This window comes from Mustela putorius, unplaced genomic scaffold (assembly GCF_011764305.1).
Source record: "Mustela putorius furo isolate JIRA1106 unplaced genomic scaffold, ASM1176430v1.1 tig00003834_pilon_pilon_pilon, whole genome shotgun sequence".
NCBI classification, from domain to species: domain Eukaryota; kingdom Metazoa; phylum Chordata; class Mammalia; order Carnivora; family Mustelidae; genus Mustela; species Mustela putorius.
In genome coordinates, this window is record NW_025421987.1 from 72385516 (window position 1) to 72405011 (window position 19496).

General features: G+C 44.0%; 1 protein-coding gene across 1 annotated transcript; it reads left to right on the forward strand.

Moving 5' to 3' along the window:
* The first annotated feature begins 8 nt into the window (after window positions 1-8).
* LRRIQ4 (leucine rich repeats and IQ motif containing 4) lies at window positions 9-19496 on the forward strand. Its single transcript, XM_013058302.2, has 6 exons — window positions 9-69; window positions 5506-6566; window positions 10776-10949; window positions 12175-12313; window positions 13207-13403; window positions 19235-19496. Exons 2-6 carry the CDS (start codon window positions 5544-5546, stop codon window positions 19385-19387), a joined length of 1686 nt encoding a protein of 561 aa, XP_012913756.1. The 5' UTR covers window positions 9-69; window positions 5506-5543; the 3' UTR covers window positions 19388-19496.

Genomic DNA, 19496 nt, shown 5'->3' on the forward strand with positions numbered 1-19496 from the left:
GCGGTCACGGGCAGTAGCAGAGAGTAGCACCAGCACGGATTAGGCACGGAGCTAAGGGAGCTTAAAGGGGTATGTAGATAGTCTTGGTGGGGGAGTGGCGGGGCGAGGGGCAGGGATATCAGGGAGGGCTTTCTGTAAGAGGTAACTTCCTAAGTAGTCCCAGTGAATCCGCCCCAGGGCGGAACAGCTTGGTAGGTGCTGGAGACGCGCTGGTACTTGGGGCCGCCCAGAGGAGTACAGGGTGGGAGGCAGGCAGGCAGGGTCGGACCCACGTGAAGCCCTTGCGCATCCTCTGAGCGGCAAGCTGTTATGGGACAAGGATGCCGGAAGCCCTCAGATAGGGAGCAGCAGGTGGAGGGTGGATTTGACAGGACCTGGGGGAGGTGAGGTCTGAAGCAGTTGCAGTATCCCAGCTGAGAGAAGATCCAGCTGAGGCTGGACTTGGGGAAGGGAGGAGGAGGGGACAAAACCCAGCCACAGTTACAGGCAACATGCTCAGATACTTGGATGTGGGAGAGAGAAAAAGAGGAAGGAGGGAAGGAAAGGTCTTCTGTTTGTGGTTACCACAGACCCCAGAGGAAGCAGCTGAAGGGCCCCTGGAGAGCGCTCTGGAGCCAAGCAGAGACTCCTTGCCTGGGTGAAAGAAGGGTGCCCCTCAAGGTGAAACCAAGACGTATCTGAACACAGTGAAAACAAAAATGTCCAGAACCTCTGTCCCTGAATCTACCCCACTAGGCAATTCCAGAACACGAGTCCACTGCTAAGAAACTCTGCTAGGCAAGGCGGGGCCTCTTCACACCAAGTGTAGCCCAGATTTTAAGCATCACTTGAATTATTTCAGGTTAAACATGAATAGAAAATATTTTCACTTACCCCATGTTCTACCAACAAAGCCAAGAGGTAGCTTGAAATACTAAAGCATGAGTGTGCGCACAATTTAGCATACCCTCCCAACCCCTTTCAGAGTATTTGGAGTTAAGTGGAGGAAAGTAAAGGAAGGTTCAGGATTTATTAATTACTGCTCTAGGGGAAGGGAGGGATACTCTTCTAAGGGAACAAGAAGTGCCAATCACCCTTTTGTTCTAGAGAGTAACTAGAAAACACTGTCAGAACAGAAAAAACAGAAAAGAGCTGCTTTTAGCTAGACAAACAGCACTTAAAACACTGTTCTCCTTATCCACCTTAGCAAAAAACAAAACCAAAAAATAATAGCATCTGTGCTGCGAACTACAGCTCTTCAAACGGCATATCACATAGGATGGTCAAAAAAACAGCAACAACAAAAAACTGACCATATGTACAACTCCTTTCCATCAGCACATTTTTTTTTTTTAAAGATTTTATTTATTTATTTGACAGAGAGAGATCACAAGCAGGCAGAGAAGCCGGCAGAGAGAGAGGAGGAAGCAGTCTCCCTGCTGAGCAGAGAGCCCAATGCGGGGCTTGATCCCAGGACCCTGAGATCATGACCTGAGCCGAAGGCAGAGGCCTTAACCTACTGAGCCACCCAGGTGCCCCACCATCAGCACATTTTTTCATTAATCCAATGATTTCCAGATGGAGAAGGGATATAATTTTTTAAAACCCTCCCCTTGAGAATCACTGACTGGTGGGGAGGGGATAGGAGGTGGGGAAACATGTTGCTGAGCTGGCTTCAAGGAGACTTAAGTGGATTCACTGGTGCTTAGGTGTCAAGAACCCAGAGTGGAAGTCAAACTTGAACTTCAGCTTTCCAGAAGTCAGAACCAAAGAGAATATATGAGGGTTTGGAGTCCCCATTCCTCTATAAAAGGCAGCATTTATATTTCTCTGGCACCTTATAGTAGGAAGGTTTAGTAGGTGTATCTTTATATAAGTAACTTAATAGGTCTTCGATTATAGTTTTATTTAAAAAAATCTGGAAGTATTTTTCAAATGTTTCTTTTATTGTAACTATTTAAAAAGCCAACAGCACGAGTTTTCATAATTACAATCCTCCTGTCTTGAGGAAACACAGATAATAGGGTCTAGGTAAGTTGTTTCCTGCTAACATGGAGACAACTCCAAGGATCTGGGAGAATTAATATTTAACACATTCATTAGTTATTTTTCCCCAGGTACCAGAAGGCTCAACTGAGCTGCTAGAAAGTGTTAGAGCAAATTCCTGGTTGAATTTTCTGACGAGTATCTGAAGTGCTGGCTTCCGGTGTTGCTCACACATGTGTGCTGCTTAGGTACTAAATATGCAGGCGGAAAAAATAGTGTTATTAAAAAATTATTTGGCCCATGGATAAAAGAGTGAGTGGTCTGAAAAGTTTACATTTTTATTACCTGATGAGACAAAAAGGTATCTGATTAGTAATAGATAGGACCTCAAACCTCCTTCATTGTGCAAGACAATAATTCGAAAAACCACATTCTAAAAGAAAAGAAAAAAAAGGTTTTGCCTAGGAATTACTAGATCTATAGCTTGGTGGTACCTGTAGGGGAATGAAGGGTAGAAACATTTTTGAAAATGGGTAAAATACCCGTCTGAGCCTATTTAAAGAAAACAAGTCCCAAGAAGCTATTTCAGATCAATAATTTGGTGACAGCAGGGATGGGGGGACACCATGAACACGACTAACAATTCTGGCAGACGAATGTTTCTCTAAGGTCTCTTTTACCTGCGGGTGGACCCGTGCTTGGAAGACTTCACTCTACAAGACTTTCAGAGCTCATTATCAGATTATAGACTTTTTCCCTTCTATTTCTCTTAACATACCAAACATCTCCGTATCCTAGTACTAATTTGGAAGTTTCTACTTACCAAACACCTGACACCAACTGCGGGTTTTCCAAACAAGCCAGTCTCCAGTTCTCTGCAGACGCCAAGTAGGTGTCCTAAGGTTTGGTTCTGACACTACACACGCAGAGTTAGTGCCCACCATACACCTTGAGAGCTCAGTCCCATAAGACTGCTTCCCGTCTCAGATACCAGCCACAGTCCCAGGTTGTCACCAGTACCAGTGGACTACAGATTGGGGGTACCCACAGCTCTCTCCTGAATTTCAACAATTTGCTTTAAAGGTTCATAGAACCCAAACAATTTTACTTACTGTTATTGCTATGTTCTAAAAACTACGGTTCACGAACAGCCAAATAGAAGAGATGCATGTGGGGAAGAGAGGGTATGAGGAGAGGGCACAGAGCTTCTATACCTTCTCTGGACACATTACCCTTCCGGCACCTTGATGTGCTCACCAACTCAAAAGCTCTCCCAACCCCGTTGTTTAGGGTTATAGAGGTTCCATTCTGGAAGCAGGGTTGATTAAATCAAAGGTCATTGGTGATTAACCCAACCTCCAGCCTCTCTCCCAGTCGCCTCTTCTTGAGGTCCTGGACTGGGACTGAAAGTTCCACCCCTCTCATCACATGGATGGTTCCTCTGGCAGCCAGGCCCCCTCCCGAGGCAATCTGGGGGCCTAAGGAGAGTGACCTCATTAGTATGGACTCAAGTGGGTTGAATGGGGCTTATTATGAATAACAAGAGACGCTTCTCTCCAACCCCTCAGAAAACACTAAAGGTTTTAGAAGCTCGTGTATCAGGAACTTGGGAACAAAGACCAAATATGTATTTATTATTATATCACAACATCACACCTAGAATCTTGCCTTTATTATGGTCTGAGTTGTTTAAGATTCTCCCTTGCCCGGGCCAAAAATCTAAAGTTGCTTGCTTATGAAAGTTTTCCACTCAAGTCTGAAGTTTATATGGGTCTTCATCTCGTATTACTTGAGAGGAGACTTAAACATTTTTCCTGGGATTTGGGTTTCCCAGAAATTTTTATCAAAGCAAAGGGTGTTACCCTTACCATTACATGGTAAATCTTGTCCCTTCTTTAAATAACAGAGAACAGCACTGTCCCAGAACTCTGTTGGAGGCTAGGCATATAGTAATGAGAATCTAAACCACATATTTTATGTTGCAAGGCGCAGTGATTGTAAGTGTGGGGCTCGAAGCACATCCCCTCCATCTAGGGCCTAGGCCCCTGTGTGGGAGGAGAAGCCCAGTACTCAGCCGGAAAGCCCCCAGCCTAGAAGGCAAGTCAAAGATGCTACTATCAACCAGGCCATCATCATCTCCTCATCTTTTCTGCCTTTCTTCTTAGGCTTTGGGGGTGGTGTGCATAGGTTAATGACCAAGTACTTAGTCTTCTGTAATATAATATTAACACCTTAGGTTTATAAGACTTATAAATCCAGTAGTGCAAGTCTGCCAATTTTATTATTATTCAAGTTTGTCTTCTGCAATTCTACGTTCTTTGCATTTTCATATAAATTTTAGAATCAGCCTATTCCACCAAAAAAGAAAAAAAAAGCCCATTAATATTTTTAAAAATTAAATATTTTATTTATTTATTTGACAGAGAGAGATCACAAGTAGGCAGAAGGAGGAAGAGAAGCAGACTCCCTGCTGAGCAGAGAGCCTGAAGCAGGGCTTGATCCTAGGACCCTGAGATCATGATGTGAGCGGAAGGCAGTGGCTTTAACCCACTGGGCTACCCAGGTACCCTGCCTATTGAGATTTTTTTTTTTAATTTTTTTTTAAAAGATTTTATTTATTTATTTCTCAGACAGAGATCACAAGCAGGCAGAGAGGCAGGCAGAGAGGGGGGGGGGGAAGCAGGCTCCCTGCTGAGCAGAGAGCCCAATGTGGGGCTTGATCCCAGGACCCTGAGATCATGACCCCACTGAGCCACCCAGGCGCCCCACCTATTGAGATTTTGATTGAGATTGTACTGAAACAAAAGATCAACTTGGGGAATACATGAACATTTTAACACTGAGTGTTTTAATCTACGGACATCATATACTTCTCATTTAATTTCTTTCTAGATTGCTGCTGTAGTTCCTTTCAATTTGAGGCAATTTCAGATATCTTGCTCAAGGATTTAAGTCCCTACCCGCCAGCCAGGCTTAGGGATCTAAGACCATAAAGTCTCTCCACTTCTCCTTGTCTCAAGAAGTTCCTTTGTCTGTGAATATGGAAGACTGGCTTCTCTGTCTGCCGGTCCCCAAAGTTGAAAATGCCACCAGGCATCAAAGTGCCCACTGGTCTCTCCTTCCTTAGGAAGGGGTAGTCCATCTCTAGAATTTAATTCTTTTGGTCTTCTTTGCGTCCACAATTCTCTGGTGGCTTTGCGGGTGGGGGGGGAAGTAAGCAACATTTTAAAATATTATTTTTTCCTAGTGTTCTCTCTGTGTTTATGGTAGGAGAAAACTTTTTACAATCTTCTCCATTCTACCTGAAAATAGAGTCAAGATAGGGATTTTTTAAAATGAGACTATCTTTTTTCTTTTCATGTAAGTCAACCTGTTAGAAGGAATGTCTACTTGAATTCGTCTCCCAACATGAAACACAGAAACCTACATTTTATGCCACGTTAGAATGTCAAGCCCATTAACTAAACTTAACTAAACTTAATCTGTCTTAAGGATATGGAATCCCCTGGCAGTAAACGGATCTTTTCATTCTTTTCCCAGTATTTCAGATTTTGACTACTTGAACTTCCCTCAGCACAATGTCAAATGACATTATAAAATCAGTAGGTGGCGCATCTAGAATTCATCTGAAAGATGATCCACAACAGGCCTCTGCTAGAACATTTTTTATTGATGCTTCGAATCGGAGCCTGACTACCATCCCATCAGAGATCTTGCAGTTAGAAGAATTAGAAGAAGCGCATCTGGAAAACAACCAGATTGAAGCAATCCCCCCGGGCATCCAGGGTTTAAGGAACGTCCGGATCCTCTATCTGAACAGGAACAAGCTGAGCGAGCTGTGCCCAGAGCTGGGCAAGCTGGGCAGCTTGGAGGGCCTGGACCTGAGCCACAACCCGCTCCTGTCCTCGTCCCTTCCGGTCCTCAGCGGCCTGCGCCGCCTGCGCGAGCTGCGCCTCTACCACACTGGCCTGGCCGAGATCCCCATCGTCATCTGCAAATTCCTGCACCACCTCGAGCTGCTCGGGCTGAGCGGCAACCACCTCCGCTCTCTGCCCAAGGAACTGGTGAACCAGACCAAACTGAGGGAGATCTACCTGAAGCAAAACCAGCTGGAGGTGTTTCCCGCGGAGCTCTGTGTTCTCACCAGCCTGGAGATCATTGACCTGGACGAGAACAAACTCGCCGTCGTCCCCGAAGAGATTGGGAACCTGAAGAGGTTGCAGAAGTTCTACCTAGCTTATAACAGCCTAACCGTTCTCCCCGAGGCGCTGGGCCACTGCAGCCAGCTGTCGGTGCTGGATTTGTCCTACAACCACCTCCACTCGATCCCGCACACCCTGGCGGAGCTGGTGGGGATGACGGAGATCGGGCTGAGCGGCAACCACCTGGAGAAGGTGCCGCGCCTCGTCTGCAAGTGGACCTCGATGCACCTGCTCTACCTGTGCAACACCGGCCTGCGGGGGCTGCGGCGCTCCTTCCGGCGCCTGGTCAGCCTGCGCTTCCTGGATCTCAGCCAGAACCATCTGGAACGCTGTCCGGCGGAGATCGCGGCGCTCAAGAACCTGGAAGTCCTGGCGCTGGATGATAATAAAATATGGCAGGTACTGAGTCCCTTCGTGGCTGTCACTGCGCTTCCGCAAGGGCTTTTCCCGCCCCTGGGCCGGTGCTCGTGTCCTCATTTTGACGTGGGCGCTGTTATCCTCAGTGACACGCGGGGAGGGCGAGGCACAGGCGGCGGTAACTACTTTGCCGAGGCCACACGCCTGCACGAGACAGAGCCGAGTTTCAACCCAGAGCGGCTGGGTCCCGGGAGCTGTGTTCTGAACCAAGACCACCCCCTAACTGGGGTTCCTCACAGGGCAGGGTTTTTTCCGGCACGTACAACCTCAGGCCTTGATGCTCCCCTCATGGTGAACTGCAAAACAGTCCCCAAAGAAACTCTCTCCCACGTGTGCAGGGTGGCACGTTCACAAAGGTCGGGCAGAGCACTGTTGACAGTAAGGAAGCACGGGAGTCAATCTAAATCTGTCGCTAGAGCCGTGAGCACACAGATTGTGCTATATTCGTAAATTTAAAAACTATACAATAATCTAACCCATGTGCCAGGGCAGATCTCAAAATTGTGACGTTTCTTAAGCAGGAAAACAAACTGCAGAACCTGACGCTATTTATAAATTCTTAATCACACAAACTCCATACATACACACACAACACATACGTTGTGGATCTGTATATATGCAATAAAAGGGTAAAACATATAAGCTAGAAAAAAACACGCTGAATTCTTTTTTTTCTTTTTTCTTTTAAGATTTTATTTATTTATTTGACAGAGAGAGATCACAAGTAGGCAGAGAGGCAGGCAGAGAGAGAGAGAGGAGGAAGCAGGCTCTCCGCGGAGCAGAGAGCCCGATGTGGGGCTCTATTCCAGGACCCTGGGATCATGACCTGAGCCAAAGGCAGAGGCTTTAATCCACTGAGCCACCCAGGTACCCCCAGGCTGAATTCTTAATAGTGGCTGCCTCTGGGAAGAGGAAGGAAGTCAAGGAAATGAGGAGGGGATTTCAGGGGAGCTCTGTTTTAATTGCAGAATTTCATTTTGTTTCCTTAAAAATTCTTATTTGAGTCTAGTTGATGCACATTTCATCTTATTAACAAATGGTTTGGATGGTGCATGCACAGGTATTTGTTTTGTTATTTTTAATATTTGAAAATTAAGAAGAACAGTGAGTTCTGCTACAACTGTGGAGGGAGAAAGCAAGAGATTTGGAAATCCACGACTGTATCAAATAATAGGTCTGCTTTTCCTGGCCGTGGGCACAGATCTCCTGTGCTCACCATACTTTATACTAGTCCTAGGTCTTAAGTGTTTGTTGGGGGTGTTTTTGTTTAAGCTCTTACTCGCTTTTTAATTTAGAACTTTGTGGGGAGTGCTGTTGTTGTTTTTCCTAGTTGCTATAGTTTTAAAACAGCCTTTCCGGAAGTAACAATTCTGATGCTAATTTAGGATTTATGAAGAGAATCTAGGGCTTAATCTCTACTTCAGTAGCAACCCACTTTGGAGGATTTTAGAGGTTTTTTAGAGGCCATCTCCCCACCCCACCACCACCCCCCAGCTATTCCAACACTGGGGTAAGAAGTTCCTTTTACAGTGGAAAAAGTGTGTCCAGTTCTACGTGGGAGTGAAAGGCTCAATATATGAAGTACCCTTGGGAAGTATAATGTACAGACTTAATTCCTGCTGAGTCCTGAATGATACCTAATCCTTTCCTGGGAAACATTTTCAGAGGTCAGAATAGAAGAGGGAATCACACACAAACGGCACCTTAACAAACATAAGCCTCATCCGACACCATGTTTTACCTCAAGTCAAGTTGGCTGAAATGTGGATGTGTTCAATATTATCATATTGAATGTGAAAATCTCTGTGTCCCATTGCTTGTTATTCTTCAGTTCTTATGATGGTATTTCTGTGGTTTTTGGTCTTCTCTCATTTCCTATTATGCTAATTCCTGCAGTAATTACCCTCCCAGTCCATTTCTCTTTAAAATGACACATGGGGGCGCCTGGGTGACTCAGTGGGTTAAGCTGCTGCCTTCCGCTCAGGTCATGATCTCAGGGTCCTGGGATCGAGTCCCGCATCGGGCTCTCTGCTCAGAGGGAGCCTGCTTCGCTCTCTCTCTCTCTGCCTGCCTCTCTGTCTACTTGTGACTTATCTCTGTCAAATGGATAAATAAAATCTTTAAAATAAATAAATAAATAAAATGACACATGACTTTTAAGCCAGCTGCTTACCTCTCCTCCCCCGAAGACTTTCCTGATGGGTTGCTTGCTCTTGGAGCCTGGCCAGTAGTTTTTTCTTGTCTAGGTGGATGCAAAAGTAGCTGACTTTCAGTTGTATCTAGATGGATTTTATTTGTCTGGTCCATCTTCTGTTAAGGGACAACTCAACGTCAAAATGACAAAAGCTTGGTTAGAGCATCCCTAATGATTGTCCTCATTTGACACTCTGTAGGTTTTCTGTACATCCAGATTTATTCCCACTACACTTTAATGTGACTATGACGGGATTAATTATTGGATCTTGAGTATGTTAAAAAAAAATCTTTAAACATTCAGTGTGCTTTGAAAAAGAAAAACTAAACCTATGAGCTAACTGAACAGCACTAAGAGGGAAATTACTAGGCTATAATAAAGGGGCTAGATTGAAAACCTTTTTCCTATTATTTTGAACTGCATTGATGCTGATGCTTTGTATTAAAGGGATCTAAGTGCCTGATGAAGAATCTTGAAACAACCAAGAAGGAAAGCTTAAACGACCGTTTCTCGGGAGATTGACTTCCTCTGATTGAAAAATAAATAAAACTATGAACATTTTATAGCATTTTTAGGAAAATGAGCACTCACCCTACACAATAAAGAGAAAAATATAAAAGATTGCAGGTGTGTGAGACTTACTATTATGTGATTCTTCTAGGACGTTTCTTTTGACCTACTTCCCAATTATTTGTCTGTCTCCCCATCTATGGAAAGAGCAGGCTGACTTGAACTGTAAATTCTTATCATTCTCATGAAGAAGAGAAGAATGGGGGGAGGAGAAACCAGGGCTCAGGACAGGCAAATGTGAGGAATGATTTCCCCATTAGGAGTAAAGCCAGATGAAGGTGGTTCAAAGTGAGTGAAGAAAGCTGTTGATACATATAGCTGGGCTTTTTTTTTCCTATAAGAAAGTAGGTGTCTCTGTAATGTAATCAATAGGCAGACTGTCACATTTTAAGAATGAGATTTTTCCATGTGGTTCCAGGGGGCCAGAAAGAGACCAATAAGTGAACATAATAGTGACACAAATTTTGGCTTGACAGGAGAAGGAAATCTGATGATTAGAGGTCTCCATCCAAGTAATGAGTTTTTCATTCCAGGAGGTGGTCTTTGAAATGTATGTTGGATGGCTAGCTGTGAAATATATTCAACCATCCTATTAAAGGATTGGAATAGATGACCTTTGGAAAGCCTTCCAAGCCTGACAGTCTGGGAGTCTGGAAAGTGGTTACCTAATACCTACAAAGGGCACATAAGCCTTGGTGTTCATTGGGGGGCAGAATATGACAAGATAAAATCTCGACAGTCTTTGTTGTTTGCTTCCAATTGAGATTTCTTTTCTTTTAAGATTTTATTTATTTATTTGAGAGGGAGAGAGTAAGAGAGAGAGAGAGAGAGAAGGAGCAGGGGAGGGGGAGAGGGAGAGGGAGAAGCAGACTCCCCACTGAGCAGGCAGCCTGACATGGGGCTCCACCCCAGGACTCTGAGATCACCACCTGAGCTAAAAGGAGACACTTAACCAACTGAGCCTCCCAAGTACCCCACACTGAGATCTCAGCTGAAGTTTCTAAATTGCTGACTTAAAGCCTTTCAGGATGAGAGGTCATGTTCTTCAACTGAACAGATGTAATAACTGAACTTACTCAGATTATAGTTGCAATATTACACTAAAAACTTCAGTACTTTTTCAGGAGTGTCAAGCTACATTGCAGTTCAAAAATTTGCAATGAATTAGGTTAAAAATTGCTTCAATTTCAAGCAGTGCCTAAAAGTGAGGAGCAGAGAGGCTCGGGGAAAGAGTGGGACTCCAGACATTAGATCTACCCATATAAATACTCTATATGCAGACACGTGTGCCAACTTCTCTTCTGCAGGAATTGCTAAATTGCTCTGCTTTATGTTTATCAATGGGCCTCAAAACTAAAAACCCCATTTATTATCTTACTGTTGAAAATAATCTTGACATGAAACTTACCTTTTTGGAATACTTGTAGTTACCGCCAGACTTCGGCTCACTTTCAAAGCTGAAGATGCTTGGATTAACAGGAAATCAGTTCCTTTCATTTCCAGAAGAAATCTTTTCTTTAGAATCTTTAGAGAAATTATACATCGGGCAAGACCAAGGAGCCAAGTTCACCTCTTTGCCAGAACACATTAGTAAACTACAGGTAAGCCTCTTCCCCAGACGAGTAGGCAAAGCTGTTCCTGCCCACTGATTCCTTAAGTTGGCCGAGACTGAGAAAACACGGTGGTGTCCCCACATAGGCTGCCTGTGGAATCATCCCCGACTAGATTTCCAACCGTGAACAAGTAGTCACTCTAACACTGTTTTCCTGAGCTGCTGGGTCCATGCTCAAAGAACATAGCCAAGAAGTTATGCCATGCCATACTCCTCTCCACTGTGCTGTTTGGCATGTTTTATTTGCAGCAATTGAGCCATGGAACCACTTTCCATTTGATTACTACCTTGTTGTAAGAGGCCCCTGAAAATTGTACTTTTTTAAGTTAAAGTGTCATACAGATGACATGTCTAGGTGCCTGCATTTTGGATGGGTCAAGGTGACCTCCCTTTCTGCATGGTGGCCAGCCAATCAGGGTATATTTAACATTGTCCTGGGTTCCTGTGGAGATGGGTCCGCAGCCCTGTGCTAAATCCTGACAAAGCAACAAGGTAACTTCATTCAAGGTAGCCTTACCCTGTGTCTTAATGTATGCATAAAGAATTGAGAATTTTTTTTCCATGTTTGTGGTACTGAACTCTTACTAAGGATAAAGTAGATGCCGGCCACAGCATGACCTCCCATCCTGGACCTGAATGACAGCGTGTGTAGCCCAGGTACTTCTCACCTGTGACACGGAGGTCCTGTTCCTGATTCTCCATTACTTTGTCCTGTGTTCAGAATTCTTCTCATCATCTGGCTCCTTGACAGGCCACATAACACTCCCTGAAATCTTCGGGTGAGATGCAAACATTACATTTTTGCCCAGAGGATTTCAAAATAGCTAACTCATTACCTGTACATTTGGCTACTTCAAACCTGGGCAATGTTAGATTGATACTTGACACAATTTCAGTTCGTTATCAACTGCTGCAGATAATTAGCTGTTGAAAGGGAGCAAATGATATATATAGTTAAATTATCACAACTATCTCTCCATAAAGTTTGTGCGAAACAAACTCTTATCCCTGCAAAACTGGGAACCATGTCTAACGGTTTTACTCAAAAATAATTTTTTGTTTAGGTGATGGTTCTTTAAATAAATATGTTTTTCCCTTGATCCCAATGCATAGTATCCCCCATTGAAAGAGTATGGGAACTCTCCAGTGATTGTGGTTATTTTCATTCTTTCATCAGTGTAAAGATCATCATGGTGTACTCTCATGTTTTTCAGAGTCTTAAAGAGCTGTATATAGAGAACAATCATCTGGAGTACCTGCCCACATCCTTGGGAACAATGCCTAACCTGGAAGTTCTCGACTGCCGTCACAACTGCCTTAAACAACTTCCGGATTCCATTTGCCAGGCACAAGGTGAGGAGTCTTGGTAGATGCCCAGCCTGGTGGACTGTGAGGCCAGCATGTCCCATAATGACGCAGTTCCCATTTCCTCCATTCACTAAAGACCAATCTCAGTTTAGAGAGCTTAGCCCGACCCCATCACCTCCTCTCAGGTCTCCCTAGCCAGACAGGGAAGGCCAGGCTCCTGATTAGTACAGCTAAGAACCTCACAAAGGTTTATTGGGAACTGAACAGAGAAGTAAATAGCAATGGCTAAGAAAATTAGCATTCGCCCATATAGTCATCATACCAATGACCATACTTTATTGCCTACCTACTACATGCTAGAATTTGGAGTTTGCTTTAGGTCACTAAGTCACTTAAAGGAAAAGCGTTGACCCAGAGTGGTGAAATCAGCAAGGAAGGACTTTTGGAGCTGTATGACTGGCATGAAGAATCAGTTATGACCCGTATTTAAACACCCAAACATTTCACGCTAGGCTAAATCATTCTTTATCTTACGAGTGTCCATTTATCCATCCATTTAACAGCCTTTTGCTGAGCTTTTCGTAGGACCAAATTTAAAAAAATGTTTTTTGCCATAGTTTAAAGTCAGGGATGAGCATGCAGTACTCCTTAGTAATGCACCTGACCATGCATTTTCATCCTGTCCTTGGTCCCTGGAGGACTGAAACATTGTCACCTTTTTTGTGTGTGTACTGTTTCTGTCTCTCATACTTATATACACTGGCTCTAACAACTTTGAATTGTTATAAGGAAGAGAACTTGGTTTGCCTCATTAAATGTGTCTTTTGTTAGATGACACAGCAGGAGACACACATTTCAAAGTAACTGGACTAAAGAATGCACAGGTTGACTTTGCCTCTTCTTAAGACAAATCTGTCATTAAAAACAAATTGTTTCAGCTTTGAAAGAATTACTGCTTGAGGACAACTTGATCACCTGTCTTCCAGAGAATTTGGATAATCTAGCAAATCTAAAGGTTTTGACACTGGTGGACAACCCCCTAGAGGACCCCCCAAAAGAAGTGTATACTGAAGGCATCCAGGCTATATGGGCACACTTTAAGAAAAAAAGAAACATGAAGATAATGGCAACCAAGGTAAAAAACTCTGGATAGCACATTCACAGCTGCTTTGGAGAAGGGCCAGTGGTAAAGATATTACATACCATGCCGGGGCTGCTCTTTACACATCTATACCTTGTCCTTGTCAAGAGTAAACCCTCTTATTTCCTTTATATCCTCAGAATTAAGCAAGAGGATCTTTGAACATCTTCTTGGCATTTTTGCATTTTCGTTCTTCATCTCTTTGCCAGTTAAGACAGCAGAGAGGTGGAAAAACCCAAACTTCCAATCCCTAAAATTCTTGGATTGTTCACTGGACTGAAAAGCTTATATTCCCAAAGTTGCTAAGATAAGGCTTGAAAAATTAGAAATGAAAGTATTTGTGGAGCAGGGCTGTGGGAACCAGAGTTCTGCTCTGGATCAAAGGGCAAAGAGCCTTTAAAGTGGGGGATGGGGGAATGAGGGTGACGGGGTCAAAGGACATTGTCATCTCCTCCTTGCCCCTCTAGCCCATGGAGATAATAGGCTACCCCCGGCTAGGCCAGGCCTGTGTCCGTCAGGATTCAGTATACATTATGCATTTGATCCAAGCCCCCATTGTCTCACACCTCGATGACCACCCTAGTCCTCCAACTAGTATCCCCACTTTCACACCTGCTCCCCTTACAGTATACCTTCCACTCAGTTGTCAGACCAGTGCAGTTAAAACACAGGTGAGATCTTATCACTACTCTACTGAAGTCCATGATTCTCTTTTTCACCTGAAGCAAGAGTCAGTCTTTACTTTGCAAGACCCTCTTCTGGCAAAGGCTCTCAACCATATCAAACCTAACACCCTCTCTTTTATGCTAAATAGTATGTGATACCTTCTTTACTCTTCTGAAATTTAACTCAGATAATATGACCTACCAAAACCTGTAAGAAAGGAAAATAATTTATATTAAAATATTTATTTTAATATGTATATACTCAAGAATGGCTACACTGGAAGAATGAATATAATACTTTTTGGATACTTCCCAAAAGTGTTTTGAAAAATCATGTACCCTCTTGCACATTTTGAAATTGATGTTTAAATTCTTTTGCCACTAAGTTTAAATTATTGCAAAGGATTTACTTTTTAGCGAGTTTTAAATATTGACATCTTAAAATAGAGCTCTTAGATCAGTATTTTAAACGTACCCAGTGGAATCTAAATACCATTATGATTCGATATGTCAGTCACATCAATTTACAAAATTCACGAGCGAGCTCTTATAGCCAGAATTTTTTTTAGGATCCCGCGCGTGCACGTGCATACACACACACACACACACACACACACACACACACACACGTGCGTGCATGCACATGCGCACTGAGTGGGGGTGGGGCAGAGGAAGAGGGAGAAAGAATCTCTTAAGCAGACTTCATGCTGGGTTCCCAGCCCAGAACCAGTGGCTGGGCTTAGTCCCACAACCCATGAGATGGTGACCTGGGCCAAAACCCCCAGTCAGGCTTGAGCCACCCAGGTGTCCCCAAGGCAGAAATTTTATATTCTTTCTTTTTCTTCTTGAACATGTATTTCTATTTCACTTTCCCTTAAGAACTGAGCTTAGGGGCATGTGGGTGGCTCAGTGGGTTAAAGCCTCTGCCTTCGGCTCAGGTCATGATCTCAGGGTCCTGGAATTGAGCCCCGCATCAGGCTCTCTGAGGAGCCTGCTTCCCCCTCTCTCTCTGCCTGCCTCTCTGCCCACTTGTGATTTCTGTCTGTCAAATAAATAAATAAAATCTTTAAAAAAACAAAGAATTGAGCTTAATGTTTTATATATATAACTTTAAGTCATTTATAGATCTCCTTTCATACTTTTAGGCAGCACAAATATTTATACTAATTAAGTTTTAAAATTAAAATATTTTTATTTGATCATAGGGTTTTTAATGTCCTGATTAAGTCATATTACAATTATTAGTGGTATAAAATTGACCAAAACACTATAAAATCCATTACAAATTTTGGTATTTAATTATTTGACCTAGAGGATTTGGGGAAAATACATACACAAATGTGAGACTTCTCTGATATAGTTTATATATCCCTGTATAATTGTTAGTTATTGCTAGAATGAGACAGGATTGATATCAGTTCTATTCCTATTTTTCATTTTGCAGATGAAACGCTGAGAAACCTTATTTACATAGATTAGTTACAAGAATGGAAGAATTTTTTTTGTATGTGCCTATATTATTTCATTTTAAATGGTAATGTTTCACACATCTCTGAACTTCTTCCAGATTTATATCCCCAAAAATCAGATAGTGGGCTCTTGGCTGGCAAATCAACAGGTCTTTCAATTTCCTTGAAGGCAAAGAGCTGGGAACCATTTGCCTTAGAAAAGAATTGGTTACCTAGTCCCTAGGGCCAACATCAATACTGCTAGTCTTTTATTATTGAAATATAATTGACATACAATGTTATTTTAGTTTCAGGTGCATAACATACTGACTTGAGAATTCTGTGCATTGCACAACGCTTACCCCAAGTGTAGTCCCCATCTGTCACCATATGACATCATTACAGTATTATTGACTGTGTTCCTGTACGCTGTACTTTTCATCTCCATGACTTCCTTTATAACTGGAAGTTTGTACTTCTTTTTTTTTTTTAATGAAATATTTCATAACTGCAAAGACTTCAGGTAGATTACTCAAGAGGGAGTTACTTTTTTTTTTTTTTTTAAAGATTGTGTTTATTTATTTGACAGACAGACATTACATGTAGGCAGAGAGGCAGACAGAGAGAGAGGAGGAAGCAGGCTCCCTGCTGAGCAGAGAGCCCCATGCGGGGCTCAATCCCAGGACCCTGAGATCATGACCCAAGCCGAAGGCAGAGGCTTAACCCACTGAGCCACCCAGGTGCCCCTGGAAGTTTGTACTTCTTCAGCCCATCAGCTCTTCCACTCATCTAACCATCCCTCCCCACCACAACCAACAGTTCTTTATAAGAGTCTGTTTTATGTTATTGTTGTTTGTTCGTATGTTTTGTTTTTCTGATACTACTATTTTGTATTGTCTGGTTTTTGTGGTGTCCCAGAGGTCTTTGGAGTCCAGGGCCACACACCCCAGTCAGATTCGGGTGGCCGAGAGGTGTGCCAGAGGGGCAGCCAGGAAGCAGGGTGGGAATGGAGAACCAGCAGCCTAGTTCCTAGGCAGATACATTGTGGGCAGGGGTGGAAGTTGAAGCTCTGGAAATGGACTGCCGCTGGACTATCCAAGTGTTCACACCCTGGGAAAGTGTGCCCTGGGGCGTGTGTCAGACCATTGAAGATGGCTAAACCTCAAGACATCAAAAAGCCCGGAAAATGCCTAGAATGCCTCTAGAGGGCAATACTGTTCCCCTGGAAAATCACCCCCTGAACTCCTGTGTGGCTGCTCTCACTCTCCCATATCCTCCAACCCATTTTCACATCATAAACAGATTCTTGGTGTTTTCCCAAAGTCCAGGCCTGCTCCTCCCTCTGCCCAGAGATGCGTCTCCCGAATATGGACAAGACCCCGGCCCTCACTTAGTTCAGTCCTTGCTCAAATATCCTCATACCTGCCCTTGATCCATCTTATATAGAACAGCATCCCCCAACCACCTCATTCATTCATTTAGAAAATACTTACCGAGCTTCTGCTAGGTGCCAGGCACTTTTTTAGGTACTGGAAATACATCAGTGAACAAAACAAATTTTTCTTTCCTCATATTGCTTAAAGTCTAATATCATGAAAATAAAAACATGAAATATAAAACAGAAAATTATATAGTCTGTTAGAAAGTGATATGTGGCATTGGAAAAAGCTCAAGCTAAGGGGAACTGAGGTTGCCAGAAGTCATGTGTGTGTTGAGTGGGCTGGGGGGTCGGGGGGGAGGGTTCGATTTAAATGAGATGGTCAGAGCAGGCCTCATTGGAAAAATGACTGTCTTAGTCAGCTCTGGCTACCATAACAATATACCATACACTGGATGGCTCAAACAACAGACATTTTCTCACAGTGCTAGAGGTGGGAAGTCCAGGATTAGGGGGCCAGTGTGGTCGTGATGAAGTTCTAGAACCTAGGTGAGGTTTGGTGGGCTGAGGTCCGGAGCCGATGACCAAGAAAGAATTCTTGAGACATCTTTGGTGCAAAATGGTGGTTTATTAAAGCACGGGGACAGGACCCGTGGGCAGGAAGAGCTGCTGCCCCGGGTTGTGAGGGATGGCAGGTTATGTACCCTGCTGTTGGGGGAAGGTGAGGGGAAGGGAGGTGTCAGTGGAGTTTTCATATGCTAAAGAGGGCCTACAAGGTGCCAGGATGTTCCAGGCCTGCCGGAGGCCTTGCCCTTGCTGCTGGATCAATGTTGTCTTTAGACCAGCCATTAACATTAAGATCTTTGGGAGACTTTTTGGTGGGGTCTCACAATCCTACTATCAATCGTCTTTGTTAGTGAGATTTAGAACATTTGTAAGCCAAGGGAGACTCCTGTCTAGCAGGATTGTGAGCTCTGCAAGTTAACTATTTGCTTATTGTTCCTGGCAGTCAGGGCTGCCTGAGGGATGCTACACTTATGGAGGGGAAAGGGTGAAGAGGGGGTGCAAGGCGCCAGCTTTTGCTTTGTCCTCAACCAGCCTCCTGCTCCCTCATCAGTCGGACGGACACTGGTGAGAGCTCTCTTTCCTCACACGTGGCAGTCTTCTTGCTGTGCCTTCATGAGACAGAAGACTAAGTTGTGTGTTGTCTTTCATAAGAGCATTAATCCCGTTTTGAAGACCCCATAATGACCACATCAAGCCTAATTACCTCCAAAAGGCCCACCTCCAAAGACAATGACATTGGGGGTTAGGACTTTCTTTCTTTTTCTTTTTCTTTTCTTTTTTTTTTTTTTAAGATTTTATTTATTTGAAAGACAGAGATCACAAGTAGGCAGAGAGGCAGGCAGAGAGTGAGGAAGGGAAGCAGGCTCTCGGCTGAGCAGAGAGCCCGATGTGGGGCTCGATCCCAGGACCCTGGGTTTAACCCCCTGAGCCACCCAGGCACCCCACGGCGGGGGTTAGGACTTTCAATATGAGCTGCGGATGGAAAGAGACAGTTCAGTCCACAGCCATGATGACAATTGAGGAAATACTTGGAGAACTGGAGATTAAGCCATCTGAGTATTGGAAAGAGCTTTCCAGGCAGAAGCAGCAGCAAAAGCAAGAGCCGGGAGGTGGGGTTGTGTGGGGTGTGGCTGACTGTGAGCCAGCCCGCCGGAGCTGAGCGAGCAAGGGGAAGGAGAGAGAGAGGTCCTTTCAGTTAAGAGGAAGGGATCAGATCCGAGTGGCCCTTGTAAGCCCGTTGTAAGGACTTGAGCTTTTATCCTGGGAGAAGTGGGGAGGCCCGGGGAGGTTCAGAGCCTACCGAGGGGAGGGATGTTTCTGAGTAGGTGGGAGGGCACAGGGCCTTGGAAGGAATGGGTGCTGGCTGTAGGCAGGAGCCCGGCAGTCCAGTGAGGAGAGGGAGGGCGGGTGCAGGCACTCCCGACTCCCCATACTGTGCACTGTTGTCTCTGTGGCGTCTACTGGCATCTACGAAATCATACCTTCCTGGTTTATTGTCTCTTCTCGCTGCAAGGTGAGGTCGGGGACATTGGCATTTAACTGCTGTTCCCTGAAGGTCTACAGCAGTGCCTGGGGCATAAAAGCACTGATTTGTTGTTGTTGTTTTTACGTTTGCCAGAATGGCCACTTAAAAGAGAAAATAAGGTGTGGCATTCTAATGACATTCCATTCTTCACATCTTTAAAACTACATACCGGAATGAAGAGCTAACCATCCCCGGTCTTGAGTGATACCAGCTGATGCTTTCTGGGTTTATCTTGTTTTCAGATTCAGGCATGGTGGCGTGGCATAAGGATCCGGAAAGGATTGGGGAGGTTTGAAGAACTGCAAAAAGTGCTGAAGAAAGGAAAGAATTCTCCAAAAGATAAGAAAGGAAAAAAGGATGTAAAAGGAAAAACTGCAAAGAAAAACAGGAAATAATTCTATAACGAACTGAGGTAATGAACTCTGTTGGATTAAGAAAGCAACATGTGTAGGAATTAGATGGCCTACCACACTAAAATTATTCATAGAAACATGACTATGTGCA